The 18023-nt window shown below is 42.1% G+C and overlaps 1 protein-coding gene across 1 annotated transcript; it reads right to left on the reverse strand.

The window, feature by feature from the left end:
* Nucleotides 1–2475: 2475 nt before the first annotated feature.
* Nucleotides 2476–13841, reverse strand: LOC117534044 (paired amphipathic helix protein Sin3b-like; the record flags this gene model as incomplete). The annotated part of the gene is given in 6 exon segments (XM_034198071.1): nucleotides 2476–3624; nucleotides 5914–6112; nucleotides 8522–8613; nucleotides 10106–10198; nucleotides 10716–10889; nucleotides 13696–13841. Coding segments are annotated over 6 exon segments (861 nt in total). The 3' UTR covers nucleotides 2476–3387.
* Nucleotides 13842–18023: the final 4182 nt, after the last annotated feature.

An 18023-nucleotide genomic window follows, 5' to 3' on the forward strand; every position in this document is an offset into this window, starting at 1 on the left:
GAAATTATAGAAAACATATTGGAAAATTGGGAAAAATATTACGGAAAAAATGTTTTCTATTGTTTTGTTCATTCAACAATCCAAAAACGAAATATGGTCAGTTAATATAATAATTTGAACCCGGGTGTTTGTACAGGGTCTATGCAGGAATCCTGAAGTCAAATGTAATACCTTTTAAGACATTTTTTAAGACCCTTTCCATACATTTTAAGACCTCATCGCCACTTCGAGTTCTAACCGGTTACATTGGCGACACACTTTACCTCACATTGACTAGTATTGATTGTCCTTCCTCCTTATCTTCCAACCATTTGCGGTATTTTTGGAACTTTAAAGTGTACCTATCATGCTATATTTGAATAATATATTGTAGGGCCATACCTATATAAAACATGTCTGTGAAGTTTTTTTTTCTAAATACCAAACAGATCATGCGTTTTAGCCATGCCTCATTTCGCTCTATTTGCTCTTTTCCAGCCCTGTTTTTGCAAGGGCTGATTCTGTGAGAAGTCTTCTTCACTGCTTTTGTGGCAGACTACAGTGCCACTTACAGGCCTGGCATATGTACTACAGCGTCTCCAGCGCTTTCGAGCGGCAATGGCCGTGGCCCAACCCCCCATTCCCCTGATAGGTGGAGAGTTGCCCATATAGGCGGAGCACCCCGTCTGTATCAGCTCCGTTGCAGCCCCGTTTTTAGAGATCTGGGTATGGAGGAAAAGAGAGAGGGTTGTGTTTTCTGACACTTGGTGAGTTCCCTGACACACCTGGGACCAGAGATGGAGTACTCGAGTCCTGGACTCGGACTCGAGTGCCGATTTTCGGGACTCGACTCGGACTCACACACTGATTGACGCGACTCGGACTTGGACTCGTGAATTCTCGCGCACGATGACTTGGACTCGGACTCGGAAGTTTTCTCTGGAGTCCTCTATCCTGGCGTGTGCACCTGCGAGGTGAATTCACATACTGGGCCCGCTATTCCAGTCAAGAGACACCCCCCGCATCGTGCTGTATGCTTTCACACATTCTGCTTCCACATTGGAAAAGAGCAGCGCAAAATGCTCGTTATGTGGAAACAATATTGAAGAGAAGGCTCCGTAACACATTACTCTAAGGATCAGAGTAACGTGATCTAATCAATAAATAAAGATTCAGCCGATAACACGAAAGCACATGGCTACTTAACATGCAGAATGACGTCATTTTGCATGCTAAGTAGCCATGTGCTTTCTGGGGCTAAATCTTTATTAGTAAACCGATTTGACCGGTAAAAGTTCCTTCAAAATAAGAGTCCCGATCTTATTACTATCAAAATAAAAATGCAAAACGAAAACTTTACCATAGGAAAATATTGGCATACAAATATAATCACTTCTCTAAAAGGTAACTCATTTTAAATATAGTTTATTTATATATAATAATAATAATATTAGTAATAAGCTTTATATTTGTATAGTACCTATTACAAGAATTGTAGCGTCACGTCACAGTAGTTCAATCGACAGATTAGTATAGCGTGACAGGATAAAAGCAATGTAGAGGAGCAGCTACATTTCAACACATATATCCACAAAGATTAATACATGAAGACCTGTGACTCGGACTTGGACTCTTCTTGGGTGACTCGGACTTGGACTCGAACACAGGTAATGATGACTCGGACAATCCTTGGTGACTCGGACTTGGACTCGAACACAGGTAATGATGACTCGGACTCGACTCGGACACTCCTTGGGTGACTCAGACTTGGACTCGACTACGACTCTCCCTTGGTGACTCGGACTTGAAGAGTGGTGACTCGAGAGTGACTTGGACTCGTGAATTGGTGACTTGACTATAACACTGCCGGGGTCACATATTCATGTATAAAAGACATACAAAAGTGCATTTTCCATGATAGGTCCCCCTTAAGTATTTTTGGAATTTACGGTATTTTTGGACCCTTTCCACACATTTTAAGACCTCATCTCCACTTGGAGTTCTAACCGGTTACCTTGGCGACACACTTTACCTCACATTGACTATATACAGTATTGATTGTCCTTCCTCCTTATCTTCCAACCATTTGGACGCAGACTTGCATTTCCCCATAACGATGTTGTTTAACAACCGGCGTAAACGGACCTTCGCGCTATCAAGCAGTGAGCGTGCGATGTCCTGTTCAGATGACGTCAAACCCAACGGGATGCCATCAATAAACTACACAGAATCACACTACACACCTACGCCATGATTACATTCAGGCAGACTGTAGAACACAACCTCTTTGGACCATTTATATACTTATTGAAAACAAGATACAAAATGTGATACCTTGGAAAATGCCGTTTAATACTTTTTAATAGCCTTCATTTTCGCTAAATTGATTTATCAACTTGTAATACTTTGTAAGACCCCGCGGACCCCCTGAAAAGTGAAAAGTTTTGCATTTGTACATTAAATCTTTCTCACGCCAACAAACAAAGGTCCTGCCAGTCGACGTCTAAGAAGGTCACAACCAGGTTGTTTATTTCATGATAACTGATACAGGATAAATGTTATACATTCTATTTTAACACTGATATTTTGCTTTTATTTTCAATGTCAGTATGCAAAAAAAAGACAATACAAAGTAAACATTGAGTATCATGAACATGATACATAATTTGACTGCGTCGTCCATATTAAACCAATCATTTTAAGGACTCCTTGTTGCCTTGGTGATAACTTGTTTAGCTACAACACAAAAAAGGAAAACAAAAAGAATGCAAAACATCAAGAGTTGGCTGACAGCAAACACTGTAAAGAACCACGTGATCTTAAGATGTGTAGATGCATATATAAAAATACAGGATCCCTGTTATATATATATATATGCACATACAGTACAGTAATAATGCAATTACTAGAGTTGTAGAGCCTGTACTGGGCATACAAACAGACAGAGGAAGAGAGCAGCACACACATACACACGTTTACCATTATCTCTCCATATAAACACGCATTAACCAACCAACCCACACACAGAAGGCTCTCCGGCTTTAGAAGCTAAAAACTACACGACTTTAAAAAAATAAAACAAAACAAAAGGAGAAAAAAGAAACAGACATTCACATTTTCTGAAACAAATTTCAATGATTTCATGATTTCATAACTTCTCGTCTGTGTGTCCGTCAACTTTGAGTGCCGCCAGAGAAGCCGGACGATGAGGAGGATTATGAAGGTCGCCATTTTGTGCCGACTCGTGCCGTAAACAGGGCCGAGTCCACTCTCCGTGATTACTTCACTGTCTGTGTTTGTCCCGTTATTTTCTTAGAGAGAACTGTCTGTTTAGTGTGTGAATGTCCTGTACGTCCATGCATTTACGTGTGTGTGTGTGTGTAAGTGTGTTAGTGAGTGTGTGTGAGTCTACGGGGAGGCGGGGGCTTTGCTACCGCTGTAATGAACCTGGTATCTGTTCACAGCTTGGCCCTTCAGCTTGGTCTGCAGGCAGGTGGTCTTGCAGGGGATCATGTCGTCCGTCTCTTCTCCCAGAAGCCAGTTCTGCACGACCCGATCCGCCGGCGCCGTCACGTGATTGGCCAGCCAGCCCTGGTGCCACTTGTCGAAGCGGTCGTGCTGATTGGCTGCCACTCTGTGCTGCGACTGTGGAGGAAGAGGAGAAAGTGTCATCTGTCGGCATCTCACAAATGTATCTATTATTACAATAAGCAGTATTTTATTTTCTATTTTACTGGCGTGTATTTAACTTCTCCTGCTCGTTAGTCTTGCGCTATTTTTATTGTTTTTTATTTGTGTTATGTCTTATATATATATATTTAGGTTTCATTCCTGGAGGAGCCTGGGATGTTTTTCATTGCATTGGATATGACAACAAAGCCCTTTGAACCTTTGAAGAGCTGCAGTGGAGATCAATAGAACAAGACTTATGGTTATTGATTGGAGGTATTTTTTTTTAAATCTAATTTTATTTTCCACTTTTTTTTTGCCAAAATCTGAAAAGAAACCTCCCCAAAAAAATCCCAAATAAGAGGAAAGGGAGAAGGGGATAAGAGGTAGAAAGTGTGCAAATAGAGCTGTAAGGATAAGTTAAATCACAGGATAATAATTGGCAACTTTGATGATAGTTAACTGCAAAAATGTATTACATTTTTTTTTTAAAGGAACATTTTCTTCAGTCAAAATCTTCCCAAAAAAACAACCAGTCAAAACAAAACGTCCCCGAAAAATCAAAAATAAGAGAAAAAGGAGAAAGTGTTGAAGAGGATCCAACAGGTAGGAAGTGTTCAAACAGCTGTGTGATCAGTCGAATTGTAGGAAAATAATTAGCAACTATTAAAATAAAAATAGCAGAAAATGCACTTTTTTTTTGTCAATCAAATAAGATTTCCTTTGCCCAAATAAAAAGTGATATGTTAACGTTGGTACGCTCTCAAATAATTGTCATTAAAAACAAATGATTTGAGAAGCTAAGATTCTGGCTAAAAGGATCCCTTATTATTCGACTCAATGTGAATTTTGGTATTCCTGTTACCTGTGACTTTGTGATGAGTTATCATTTTATTTATTTGTATTATTATAATTTTTTCTGTGACCATGACCTAATGGGGTGGGGATAGGGGATGGGTATTTTTATTTCCTGTTTCAGGCTCGAAAATGACATTCCCAGAACAAAATGACCATATCTTCCCTTCTAAAAGGGTTAAATTAATAATCTTTTTTCTCAAAGTAATGATAAACCTGTGAGTTGGATGTAGAAAAGTCAGAATCAATATAGATGTTTTTTATTTTAAAGAAAATTCAGATTGAACATAGAAAAAACTGTAAATTATAGTGTCCGTCCAAAAGATATTTTGTACTTATAGTGAAACTAACCTTGGATGATGGGTTAGTAGACTAAAAGCGTTAGGAATCCAAAGTACAACAGATAATAATTACCCTGTATCAAGATTGATGCAAAACAAGTGATATTTGACCTTTTTAGACAGATTTAGCAAAAAAACCTCTTCTGGGGCCATTTGGGTGGATTTTCCATATCTCTGGCCGCCCTGCTGGATTTTGACATGTGACATCTCTTCCTGACCGTTAGAGCCAATAGAATTGAAGGGGAATCGTCCCGCACACACTCATGTTAAAAAAAAAGGTTACGTCTTTTCGCATTCAATGAAGCTACAGAGCGTAGGAATGGCCTGCTCTGATATTTTAAAACGGAATTGCAGTTTTATTGCTGATAGATTATCAGAACATTTCAAAGGGGACACAGCCACATTGGATTAACCTATGGATTAACTATAGCATCGTTGTTATCGTTTTAATGCCATTGAAGACCAGTTTTGACCAGACAAAGACCAAGGTAAGCCATGTTAGCGTTGTGGGCTACCTAGCGCCACTTGTTTTGATGTACGTTTTTGTTGATAACGTCGCGAGTTTGTATCTTTCAGTGTTGAGGTGGGCACCGTTAGATTCTGTGTCTTTACGATCATGTGTTGGATGTGCAGCTAGGATAAGTGATAAGGGAGCTAGGAGTGATTTTCGGTGCAGTAATAGGTTAGCATTTTTCGCTCGGGGCTAATTCAGAGGCTCACTGTTAACATTGTGTGTTTTTTTTTAGAGAAAAAAATGAAAAAGATCAGTTAAATGAGTTTTTTTCCCGTTATATGGATGTAAAATATTAATAGTTTATTAAATATTAAGGTTCCTTAGATGTTGTTTCCTGCAAATGACGCGATTTCGGCCCCGGAACCGGGTCCGTGGGGCTTAAGAGGTTAACAGACAAAGTGTCCTGTACTTTGTATAATGTGCTGAAAGTGCCATGTCTGCAAAAAAACAAATAAAAAGATTTTGAAAAATAACCAAATGATGACCACCAGGACAAACGGGATTAAAAAGCAGATGAAGTACACATTCGTAGTTATTAAACTAAAGTCCTCATACCTTGCGGGCCTTGACCAGCGCCCCCCTGCGGTACATGTAGTCCTCGGAGTTCATGACGAACACCATCTTGTGAGTGTTGAGTTTGAAGCGGCAGTCCAGGCTGCCGGCGTTCTCCACTCCGAGCTGCCGGTGCCATTCCCTCCGGCAGCGCATCGCCTCCACCTGACGCACCTGCCAGCGCCGGAAACGCCGCAGATTCCTGAGAAGAGAGAAATTAAATGTGTTAAAAGCTGGGTTGATTTGAGATTGCAAGAAACACAACTCAACAGGAAGTGGGAAAAATGGACTCTATACAAGACTGAAAACAAAGACATTAGACTGGAACAATAGCTAATAGATACATATATCTTCAAGAGTACATCTACTACATGAAGATATAACTCTTTTATTTAATTTTTATTTTGCATTGCCTTGTCTGGCCTTTTGTTACATGATTGTATGCTGTTGTAACCAGCATGTTATTGCCACGTATGATGTGACAATACAGATTTTAATTACAAAAAATAAAAGCTGGCTTGATTACTCAATTCTGATTGGTCAGTTCGGAGATTCCAGAGGTCTGTTATTATTTGCAAATGATAGCAGACTGTTGCTAAGGAGGATAAAAGGGACTATATGCAGTCGTATCAATCCGCAGAAAGAAGTCCGGTCAATTAAAAACACCAGGGCAGCAGTCGAATAGTCCAAAAATCACCTCCTATCTCCTATTCCTTGACCTCTGAGTGAAACGTCACGGGGTTAAGGGATAGTGGATAGGAGAATTCAAAAGGACTTAGGAGAAGAGACTGCGGTACTTTAGAGAATCCGACGTGTTTCTGATGCGCCAGCGGACGTCCTGAATGAGCGTCTGCTGCTGTGGGGAAACTATGGAAACTACAGTTCTCTATACAGCGGACTACAACATGGATGTTCAATAAGAACGAGGGACTCCTGTGAACTCATCTAGAGACTCTGTGCTCTGACGCTGTTGCTTTATGCTTTATGAACGTGGACAACAGAGAAACAGATTCTTCAGGACCAAAGCTGGAATTGAAATAAAAAAGGAAAGTGAAGCTTCTGCTCGTCTCCCTCTCCCTCCGGTCCACGTTAATACAAATGATCCCAATACGTATGATTGATGGAAAGATAAATCAATACAGATGTATTTATTATAAACGTTAGTCCTTAACATCTATCACTGTGTATATCACCATTCAAACATCTTTTAAAAGTTGAACAAACTCCACACAGCTCAGTAAAGACTGTGAGAGGTTGACTTTATTTGATCATTTCAGTAAAAACTAACGTTCATATTTCTCTTTTTGATTATAATACTGATGAACGTTCAAAACAAAGCACTTTGGCAACTTACCACATACGTTTTAAAAAGCTTAATAAGCACCGTAACTTTCATGATATCATTTCTCCGTCATAATCGGTTGTTTCCGTGAACGGCCGACTGTTGAGTGACGGCAAATGCTGCGGCTGCAATGCATTGTGGGGCAGCATTTTCTCCTCTCCTTTCGGTGAGGGAGGTCCAGTGGTTCCTAAGCTAAAGGAGGTTATAAAGGAAGTTTGAAACCTCCTTTCCTTTCATTTGGAGAATTGGAACGGCACTTATCATGGCTGCCAGTGAGGGACTTCCGGGTCATTTCACTCCGTGAGGAAGGTTCCTAAGCTAAACGGACTATTGGAACGCAGCCCATGAAAACACCTGTTTATTTACTGTAGAATACTTTTTGAATATTCATTTTTATATTTGTTGAGAACACTGAACGTAGGATTCATGATGGCTCAACTGTCCCTTAATCAAATCAATGCAAGTGTATAAGAAATAGATTTTTTTAACATGCTTCTTACAATGTGCAAATTCCATGTGTTTTAGATTAACACCGACACATTTAAATTATAAGATCTGTGGTATTTCAGTGAATCACACACACATCAGCCCTTTGTCAAAAATAGGTTTTTAATTTAACTCCATGTTCTTAATGAGGGCTGATTTTGGTTTAACTCATCATCAAATGCAGTGTTTTTAATATCTAACATTTGCAATACCTCCATTTGAACATACACTCAGTGACCACAAGGGGGAGCATATCTCTGCTAACTCAGGTAATGTTAACAGTACATGACATGTCACTTGTTAGACGCTTGTATCCAAAGCGACTAACATACTCAATACTGTGGACAATCCCCACAGGAGCACTTTGGGGTGAAGAGTCTTCAGGGACACAACGACATGCTGACTGCAGTGGGACTCCAACTTGCTACCCTCTGATTCGAAGATCAGCGCACCATCCACTGAGCCACAGCCTCCCACAGTTAACAGTAGTAGTTGTATTAGTTTATTATTTGCTTTCAACGTGTACTGTTATGTAATGAATGTGAGGGATCTATTTACTGTCTCTTATTATTTCATACAATTGGGTTTTATAGATATTTTGGATTGTTAAAAACTTGATGTTGGGATAAATTAAACTACTACTACTGGATAACACCACCATCAGACATTGAACGTTCAATAACCTCTGTGCAGATAACAGGAAACTCAGTGGCGTATTATCGCCTAAAGACATGAGCTGTAGTATTTGATCATGCACATGTTAACATGAGACGAGTGTTGTACCTGGGCAGGAACACAGGTTTGAAGAAGTATCCCTCATGAGAGCACAGACTGGACTCCGTTCCTACAAACTGCTCCATGTAGCTCGACAGGCACTGAGGACACACACACTCACATTAATACATGTGACCCTTTATTTAGAAAGTGTGTGTTTCAGTGTGTGTGTGTGTCAGTGTGTGTTTCAGTGTGTGTGTGTGTGTCAGTGTGTGTTTCAGTGTGTGTGTGTGTGTCAGTGTGTGTTTCAGTGTGTGTGTGTGTCAGTGTGTGTGTGTGTTTGTGTGTGTCAGTGTGTGTGTGTGTCAGTGTGTGTGTGTGTCAGTGTGTGTGTGAGAGTGTGTGTGTGTCAGTGTGTGTGTGTGTGTGTGTTTGTGTGTGTCAGTGTGTGTGTCAGTGTGTGTGTGTGTCAGTGTGTGTTTCAGTGTGTGTTTCAGTGTGTGTGTCAGTGTGTGTGTGTGTCAGTGTGTGTGTGTGTGTGTGTGTGCGTATGTGTGTGTCAGTGTGTGTGTGTGTGTCAGTGTGTGTGTGTGTGTCAGTGTGAGTGTGTGTGTCAGTGTGTGTGTGTGTGTCAGTGTGTGTCTGTGTGTGAGAGTGTGTGTGTGTGTCAGTGTGTGTGTCAGTGTGTGTGTGTGTGTTTGTGTGTGTGAGAGTGTGTGTGTTTCAGAGTGTGTGTGGGTGAGAGTGTGTGTGTGTTTCAGTGTGTGTTTCAGTGTGTGTTTCAGTGTGTGTGTCAGTGTGTGTTTCAGTGTGTGTTTCTGTGTGTGTGTGTTTCAGTGTGTGTGTGTGTGTGTTTCAGTGTGTGTGTCAGTGTGTGTGTCAGTGTGTGTGTCAGTGTGTGTGTCAGTGTGTGTTTCAGTGTGTGTTTCAGTGTGTTTCAGTGTGTGGATGAGAGTATGTGTGTGTCAGTGTGTGTTTCAGTGTGTGTGTGTGTGTGTGTGTGTGTCTGTGTGTCAGTGTGTGTGTGTGTGTGTGTCAGGGTGTGTTTCAGTGTGTGTGTGTGTGTTTGTGTGTGTGTGTGTATGTGTCAGTGTGTGTGTGTATGTATGTGTGTGTGTGTTTTAGTGTGTGTGTGTTTTAGTGTGTGTGTTTCAGTGTGTGTCAGTGTGTGTGTGTGTTTCAGTGTGTGTCAGTGTGTGTGTGTGTGTTTCAGTGTGTGTCAGTGTGTGTGTGTGTTTCAGTGTGTGTCAGTGTGTGTGTGTCAGTGTGTGTGTCAGTGTGTGTGTGTGTCAGTGTGTGTGTCGGTGTGTGTGTCAGTGTGTGTGTGTGTCAGTGTGTGTGTCAGTGTGTGTGTCAGTGTGTGTGGTGTGTGTGTTTCAGTGTGTGTGTCAGTGTGTGTGTGTCAGTGTGTGTGTGTGTCAGTGTGTATGTCAGTGTGTGTGTCAGTGTGTGTGTGTGTTTCAGTGCGTGTGTCAGTGTGTGTGTGTGTGTGTGTGTGTCAGTGTGTGTATGTCAGTGTGTGTGTGTCAGTGTGTGTGTGTGTGTGTGTCAGTGTGTGTGTGTCAGTGTGTGTGTCAGTGTGTGTGTGTGTTTCAGTGCGTGTGTCAGTGTGTGTGTCAGTGTCAGTGTGTGTGTGTCAGTGTGTGTGTTTACCTGTACGTCTAACGGGTCGTCGGCCTGAGCCTCCTCGGTGTCCAGCAGCTCGACCGTCATCGTCACCTGACCCGTGTTCTGGAGAAACATCACCTGAACAGAGAAACAGATTTAAATTAACTTACAACAACAACAATATGGAAGAAATACTTTTGTTGGAAAAACTGACTTATAAATTGAGATTGCAAGAAAAACAACTGAACAGAAAGACATGAGACTGGAACAATAGCTAATAGATACATGTATCTTCAAGAATATAATAACATGACGACATATCCCTAACCTTTTATTTTGTATTGCCTTTTGTTACAATATTAAAATGTTGTTGTCACCAGCATGTTATTGCCATGTATAATGTGACAATAAAGATTTAAATCACAAAAGAAAAATCAACTTACAACAGCAGAACAAAACCAGGAGAATAAGCTTCTGAAATCTAAAAATAAAAAGCTTTGGTCAAATTGTTTGTGGATGATAAATATGCTAGATTACACTCATGCAGTGAGGTAACACTCTTTGGCTCTTTTCTGTAACAAATGTACATTTCCCCTCGAAACGCCAGAAACGCCTCAAAGCGAACGGGACTTCCTCCAGCAGCAGCGTGACTCACCTTGAAGCAGTTCTCCTCCGCCATGACTCTCTCAGCCTTCCACTGGTAGCTGGTCTCCCAGGCTGAGCGAACGCACTGCGAGGACAGGTTCCCCCCCGCTGCCCCCCTTTTCCTCTCCGCCAGGTAAACATCCACCACCTGTAGACACACCTCGTCGCTCACCAGGTGCTGCAGCTGAGGACGGAGAGACACTGGGGTTAGGGATGAATGAATCATCAACATTTGATAGAACTGCTTTAGAGTGTTGCAGGCATTTCTCGGTTGGACCCTGAAGGCAGCATCTCCGTGGTCCAATGGGATTTTCTCCATGTGATTTTCGATTATGTCAGGAAATTATTCACATATTAACACCACTTAATGATTTCTGAACTACAGCACGGTCACATGACGTCACCACCGCTAAGCTAAAGGAGGCTAATGTTGGGCTATAAAAGAACTACAGCACGGTCACATGACTTCACGTCACCACCGCTAAGCTAAAGGAGGCTAATGTTGGGCTATAAAAGAACTACAGCACGGTCACATGACTTCACGTCACCACCGCTAAGCTAAAGGCGGCTAATGTTGGGCTATAAAAGAACTACAGCACGGTCACATGACGTCACCACCGCTAAGCTAAAGGTGGCTAATGTTGGGCTATAAGGAACTACAGCACGGTCACATGACTTCACGTCACCACCGCTAAGCTAAAGGAGGCTAATGTTGGGCTATAAAGGAACGACAGCACGGTCACATCACATTACATTACATTGCATTGCATTTAGCTGATGCTTTTATCCAAAGCGACTTACAATAAGTGCGTTCGTTCAACAAAATGCTAATATTAAGTGATAATATTAGGATTAGTGTGAACAACTAGTTTACATGTTAGGCTGCCTTGGTTAAAGAGCCTGTTGCTGTTTATTTATAGCTTTGAATTCTTTAAAATCAACATTACATTACATTGCATTTAGCTGACGCTTTTATCCAAAGCGACTTACAATAAGTGCGTTCGACCAACAAAATACAAACTTGAAGAAAACAGAATCATATAAGTACATCAGGTTTCATAGAGCAAAAACATTTCAAGTGCTACTCAACTGGCTTTAGATAAGCCAGTCCTTTATTAGTATATAAGTGCTTTGTTAATAATTCTATCGCTCGAAGTGGAGTCGAAAGAGATGAGTTTTCAGTTTGCGCCGGAAGATGTGTAAGCTATCTGCCGTCCTGATGTCAATGGGGAGCTCATTCCACCATCTTGGAGCCAGGACAGCAAACCCACGTGTTTTTGCTGATGGGAACTTGGGTCCCCTTCGCAGCGAGGGCGCAACGAGTCGTTTGGCTGATGCAGAGCGTAGTGCACGTTCTGGGGTGTACGGTTTAACCATGTCCTGGATGTAGGAAGGGCCAGATCCATTCGCAGCATGGTACGCAAGTACCAGTGTCTTGAAGTGGATTCTAGCAGTTACCGGAAGCCAGTGAAGGGAGCGGAGGAGCGGAGTGGTGTGGGAACATTTAGGAAGGTTGAAGACCAGACGAGCCGCTGCATTCTGGATGAGCTGCAGAGGTCGGATGGCACATGCAGGTAGACCAGCCAGGAGGGAGTTGCAGTAGTCTAGGCCGTGAGATGACGAGAGCCTGGACCAGAAACTGAGTCGCTTTCTGAGTCAGCTGGGGACGTATCTTCCTGATGTTGTAAAGCGTGTATCTGCAGCAACGGGTTGTAGCAGCGATGTTTGCAGTGAAGGACAGGTTGTTATCTAGGGTCACACCCAGATTCCTTGCAGTCTGAGTCGGGGAAACAACTGAGGTGCTGATGTTGATTGTTAGGTCAAGAGTGGGACAATCTTTTCCCGGAAGGAAGAGCAGCTCAGTCTTGTCAAGGTTGAGTTTGAGGTGATGAGCAGACATCCACTGAGAGATGTCAGCTAGACAAGCAGAGATGCGTGCGACGACCTGGGTCTCTGAGCGGGGAAAGGACAGAATTAATTGGGTGTCATCAGCGTAGCAGTGGTAAGAAAAACCATGCGGGCTAATGACTGATCCGAGCGAGTTTGTGTACAGGGAGAAGAGGAGGGGACCAAGAACAGAGCCCACATGACTTCACGTCACCACCGCTAAGCTAAAGGAGGCTAATGTTGGGCTATAAAGGAACTACAGCACGGTCATATGACAACACGTCACCACCGCTAAGCTAAAGGAGGCTAATGTTGGGCTATAAAGGAACTACAGCACGGTCACATGACTTCACGTCCCCACCGCTAAGCTAAAGGAGGCTAATGTTGGGCTATAAAGGAACTACAGCACGGTCACATGACTTCACGTCACCACCGCTAAGCTAAAGGAGGCTAATGTTGGGCTATAAAGGAACTACAGCACGGTCACATGACTTCACGTCCCCACCGCTAAGCTAAAGGAGGCTAATGTTGGGCTATAAAGGAACTACAGCACGGTCACATGACAACACGTCACCACCGCTAAGCTAAAGGTGGCTAATGTTGGGCTATAAAGGAACTACAGCACGGTCACATGACTTCACCACCGCTAAGCTAAAGGTGGCTAATGCTGGGCTATAAAGGAACTACAGCACGGTCACATGACTTCACGTCACCACCGTTAAGCTTAATGTGGCTAATGTTGGGCTATAAAGGAACTACAGCACAGTCGCATGACTTCACGTCACCACCGCTAAGCTAAAGGCGGCTAATGTTGGGCGTGATGATGTTTAGTCGTCTCATTTTAGACACTTGTTAGCAACCGCGGTTTTTTGAATTCACCAGTGGAGTATTTAATGACACATTTATGTCATGAAAACTATTTTTAAATTTCTTCAGCTTGTGTTAACCACAGACCTTATTTCAGGACCAAAAAAAAATTCAGAAAACCATTGGAATGGCTATAATGCTAACACCAGTTAAGGACTCCATCCTGCACCAGTGGTACCTTGCAGCCTTCGTTGGTATCAGTGAATGTTGTCAGTATCTGTGCTCAGTTAACTCACCTGGCGGATGATGTTGTGGATGACCTTGTCGATGGTGAATCCGATGTAGGCGTGGATGGTGAACATCTCACCTCAGCGTGTCCTCATACTGAGTGGAGTCCAGGTTTCCATCCAGCAGGCTGCGCACCATGTCCAGGAAGGCGGGGGTAATATTCCTCCAGCTCCACCTCACCTGGAGAGGAGAGGGACGTTACAATGAGACCATCTGATACTGTGAAGACAGTCTTTCATTTCTATTACAGGGCCCTATTCTGCTGATGTGTCAGGTGTATATCAGTATGTAGAGTCTCTACTTTAAAGAGTCCTCTCCTGCTGGTGTTCAGGTGTAATATCAGTATGTAGTGTTTCTACTTTAAAGAGTCCTCTCCTGCTGATGTTCAGGTGTATTATCAGTATGTAGTGTTTCTACTTTAAAGAGTCCTCTCCTGCTGATGTTCAGGTGTATATCAGTATGTAGTGTCTCTACTTTAAAGAGTCCTCTCCTGCTGATGATCAGGTGTATATCAGTATGTAGTGTCTCTACTTTAAAGAGTCCTCTCCTGCTGATGTTCAGGTGTATATCAGTATGTAGTGTCTCTACTTTAAAGAGTCCTCTCCTGCTGATGTTCAGGTGTATATCAGTATGTAGTGTCTCTACTTTAAAGAGTCCTCTCCTGCTGATGTTCAGGTGTATATCAGTATGTAGTGTCTCTACTTTAAAGAGTCCTCTCCTGCTGATGTTCAGGTGTATATCAGTATGTATGTCTCTACTTTAAAGAGTCCTCTCCTGCTGGTGTTCAGGTGTATATCAGTATGTAGTGTCTCTACTTTAAGAGTCCTCTCCTGCTGGTGTTCAGGTGTATATCAGTATGTAGTGTTTCTACTTTAAAGAGTCCTCTCCTGGTGATGTTCAGGTGTATATCAGTATGTAGTGTCTCTACTTTAAAGAGTCCTCTCCTGCTGATGTTCAGGTGTATATCAGTATGTAGTGTCTCTACTTTAAAGAGTCCCTCTCCTGCTGATGTTTCAGGTGTATATCAGTATGTAGTGTTTGCTACTTTAAAGAGTCCTCTCCTGCTGATGTTCAGGTGTATATCAGTATGTAGTGTCTCTACTTTAGAGAGTCCTCTCCTGCTGATGTCCGGTGTATATCAGTATGTAGTGTCTCTACTTTAAAGAGTCCTCTCCTGCTGATGTTCAGGTGTAGATCAGTATGTAGTGTCTCTACTTTAAAGAGTCCTCTCCTGCTGTGTTCAGGTGTATATCAGTATGTAGTGTTCTACTTTAAAGAGTCCTCTCCTGCTGATGTTCAGGTGTATATCAGTATGTAGTGTTTCTACTTTAAAGAGTCCTCTCCTGCTGATGTTCAGGTGTATATCAGTATGTAGTTTCTCTACTTTAAAGAGTCCTCTCCTGCTGATGTTCAGGTGTATATCAGTATGTAGAGTCTCTACTTTAAAGAGTCCTCTCCTGCTGATGTTCAGGTGTATATCAGTATGTAGTGTCTCTACTTTAAAGAGTCCTCTCCTGCTGATGTTCAGGTGTATATCAGTATGTAGTGTCTCTACTTTAAAGAGTCCTCTCCCTTCTGATGTTCAGGTGTATATCAGTATGTAGTGTCTCTACTTAAAGAGTCCCCTCCTGCTGATGTTCAGGTGTATATCAGTATGTAGTGTCTCTACTTTAAAGAGTCCTCTCCTGCTGATGTTCAGGTGTATATCAGTATGTAGTGTCTCTACTTTAAAGAGTCCTCTCCTGCTGATGTTCAGGTGTATATCAGTATGTAGTGTCTCTACTTTAAAGAGTCCTCTCCTGCTGATGTTCAGGTGTATATCAGTATGTAGTTGTCTCTACTTTAAAGAGTCCTCTCCTGCTGATGTTCAGGTGTATATCAGTATGTAGTGTTTCTACTTTAAAGAGTCCTCTCCTGCTGATGTTCAGGTGTATATCAGTATGTAGTGTCTCTACTTTAAAGAGTCCTCTCCTGCTGAATGTTCAGGTGTATATCAGTATGTAGTGTCCTCTACTTTAAAAGAGTCCTCTCCTGCTGATGTTCAGGTGTATTTCAGTATGTAGTGTCTCTACTTTAAAGAGTCCCCTCCTGCTGATGTTCAGGTGTATATCAGTATGTAGTGTTTCTACTTTAAAGAGTCCCCTCCTGCTGATGTTTCAGGTGTATATCAGTATGTAGTGTTTCTACTTTAAAGAGTCCTCTCCTGCTGATGTTCAGGTGTATATCAGTATGTAGTGTCTCTACTTTAAAGAGTCCTCTCCTGCTGATGTTCAGGTGTAGATCAGTATGTAAGTCCTCTACTTTAAAGAGTCCTCTCCTGCTGAATGTTCAGGTGTATATTCAGTATGTTAGTGTCTCTACTTAAAGAGTCCTCTCCTGCTGATGTTCAGGTGTATATCATATGTAGTGTCTCTACTTTAAAGAGTCCTCAGCCTGCTGAGGTTCAGGTGTATATCAGTATGTAGTGTCCTCTCGTACTTTAAAGAGTCCTCTCCTGCTGAGTGTTCAGGTGTTATATCAGTATGTAGTTGTTTCTACTTTAAAGGAGTCCTCTCCTGCTGATGTTCAGGTGTAATATCAGTTATGTCAGTGTCCTCTACTTAAAGAAGTCCTCTCCTGCTGATGTTCAGGTGTATATCAGTATGTAGTGTCTCTACTTTAAAGAGTCCTCTCCTGCTGATGTTCAGGTGTATATCAGTATGTAGAGTCTCTACTTTAAAGAGTCCTCTCCTGCTGATGTTCAGGTGTATATCAGTATGTATTGTCTCTACTTTAAAAAGAGTCCTCTCCTGCTGATGTCAGGTGTATTCAGTATGTAGTGTCCTCTACTTTAAAGAGTCCTCTCCTGCTGATGTTCAGGTGTATATCAGTATGTCGTGTCTCTACTTTAAAGAGTCCCCTCCTGCTGATGCTCAGGTGTATATCAGTATGTAGTGTCTCTACTTTAAAGAGTCCCCCTCTGCTGATGTTCAGGTGTATATCAGTATGTAGTGTCTCTACTTTAAAGAGTCCCTCCTGCTGATGTTCAGGTGTATATCAGTATGTAGTGTCTCTACTTTAAAGAGTCCTCTCCTGCTGATGTTCAGGTGTATATCAGTATGTAGTAGTCTCTACTTTAAGAGTCCTCTCCTGCTGATGTTCAGGTGTATATCAGTATGTAGAGTCTCTACTTTAAAGAGTCCTCTCCTGCTGGTGTTCAGGTGTATATCAGTATGTAGCGGCTCTACTTTAAAGAGGTCCTCTCCTGCTGATGTTCAGGTGTATATCAGTATGTAGTGTCTCTACTTTAAAGAGTCCTCTCCTGCTGATGTTCAGGTGTATATCAGTATGTAGTGTCTCTACTTTAAAGAGTCCTCTCCTGCTGATGTTCAGTGTATATCAGTATGTAGTGTCTCTACTTTAAAGAGTCCTCTCCTGCTGATATTCAGGTGTATATCAGTATGTAGTGTCTCTACTTTAAAGAGTCCTCTCCTGCTGATGTTCAGGTGTATATCAGTATGTAGTGTCTCTACTTTAAAGAGTCCCCTCCTGCTGATGTTCAGGTGTATATCAGTATGTAGTGTCTCTACTTTAAAGAGTCCTCTCCTGCTGATGTTCAGGTGTATATCAGTATGTAGTGTCTCTACTTTAAAGAGTCCTCTCCTGCTGATGTTCAGGTGTATATCAGTATGTAGTGTCTCTACTTTAAAGAGTCCTCTCCTGCTGATGTTCAGGTGTATATCAGTATGTAGCGTCTCTACTTTAAAGAGTCCTCTCCTGCTGATGTTCAGGTGTATATCAGTATGTAGTGTCTCTACATTAAAGAGTCCCCCTCCTGCTGATGTTCAGGTGTATATCAGTATGTAGTGTCTCTACTTTAAAGAGTCCTCTCCTGCTGATGTTCAGGTGTATATCAGTATGTAGCGTCTCTACTTTAAAGAGTCCTCTCCTGCTGATGTTCAGGTGTATATCAGTATGTAGTGTCTCTACTTTAAAGAGTCCCCTCCTGCTGATGTTCAGGTGTATATCAGTATGTAGTGTCTCTACTTTAAAGAGTCCTCTCCTGCTGATGTTCAGGTGTATATCAGTATGTAGCGTCTCTACTTTAAAGAGTCCTCTCCTGCTGATGTTCAGGTGTATATCAGTATGTAGTGTCTCTACTTTAAAGAGTCCTCTCCTGCTGATGTTCAGGTGTATATCAGTATGTAGCGTCTCTACTTTAAAGAGTCCTCTCCTGCTGGTGTTCAGGTGTATATCAGTATGTAGTGTCTCTACTTTAAAGAGTCCTCTCCTGCTGGTCACTCATTACTGATCCGCGAGCTGCATGATACTGACGGGCTGTCAGGAGAGGGGGAGA

This window comes from Gymnodraco acuticeps, unplaced genomic scaffold, assembly GCF_902827175.1.
Source record: "Gymnodraco acuticeps unplaced genomic scaffold, fGymAcu1.1, whole genome shotgun sequence".
In the NCBI taxonomy this organism is placed as follows: Eukaryota; Metazoa; Chordata; class Actinopteri; order Perciformes; family Bathydraconidae; genus Gymnodraco; species Gymnodraco acuticeps.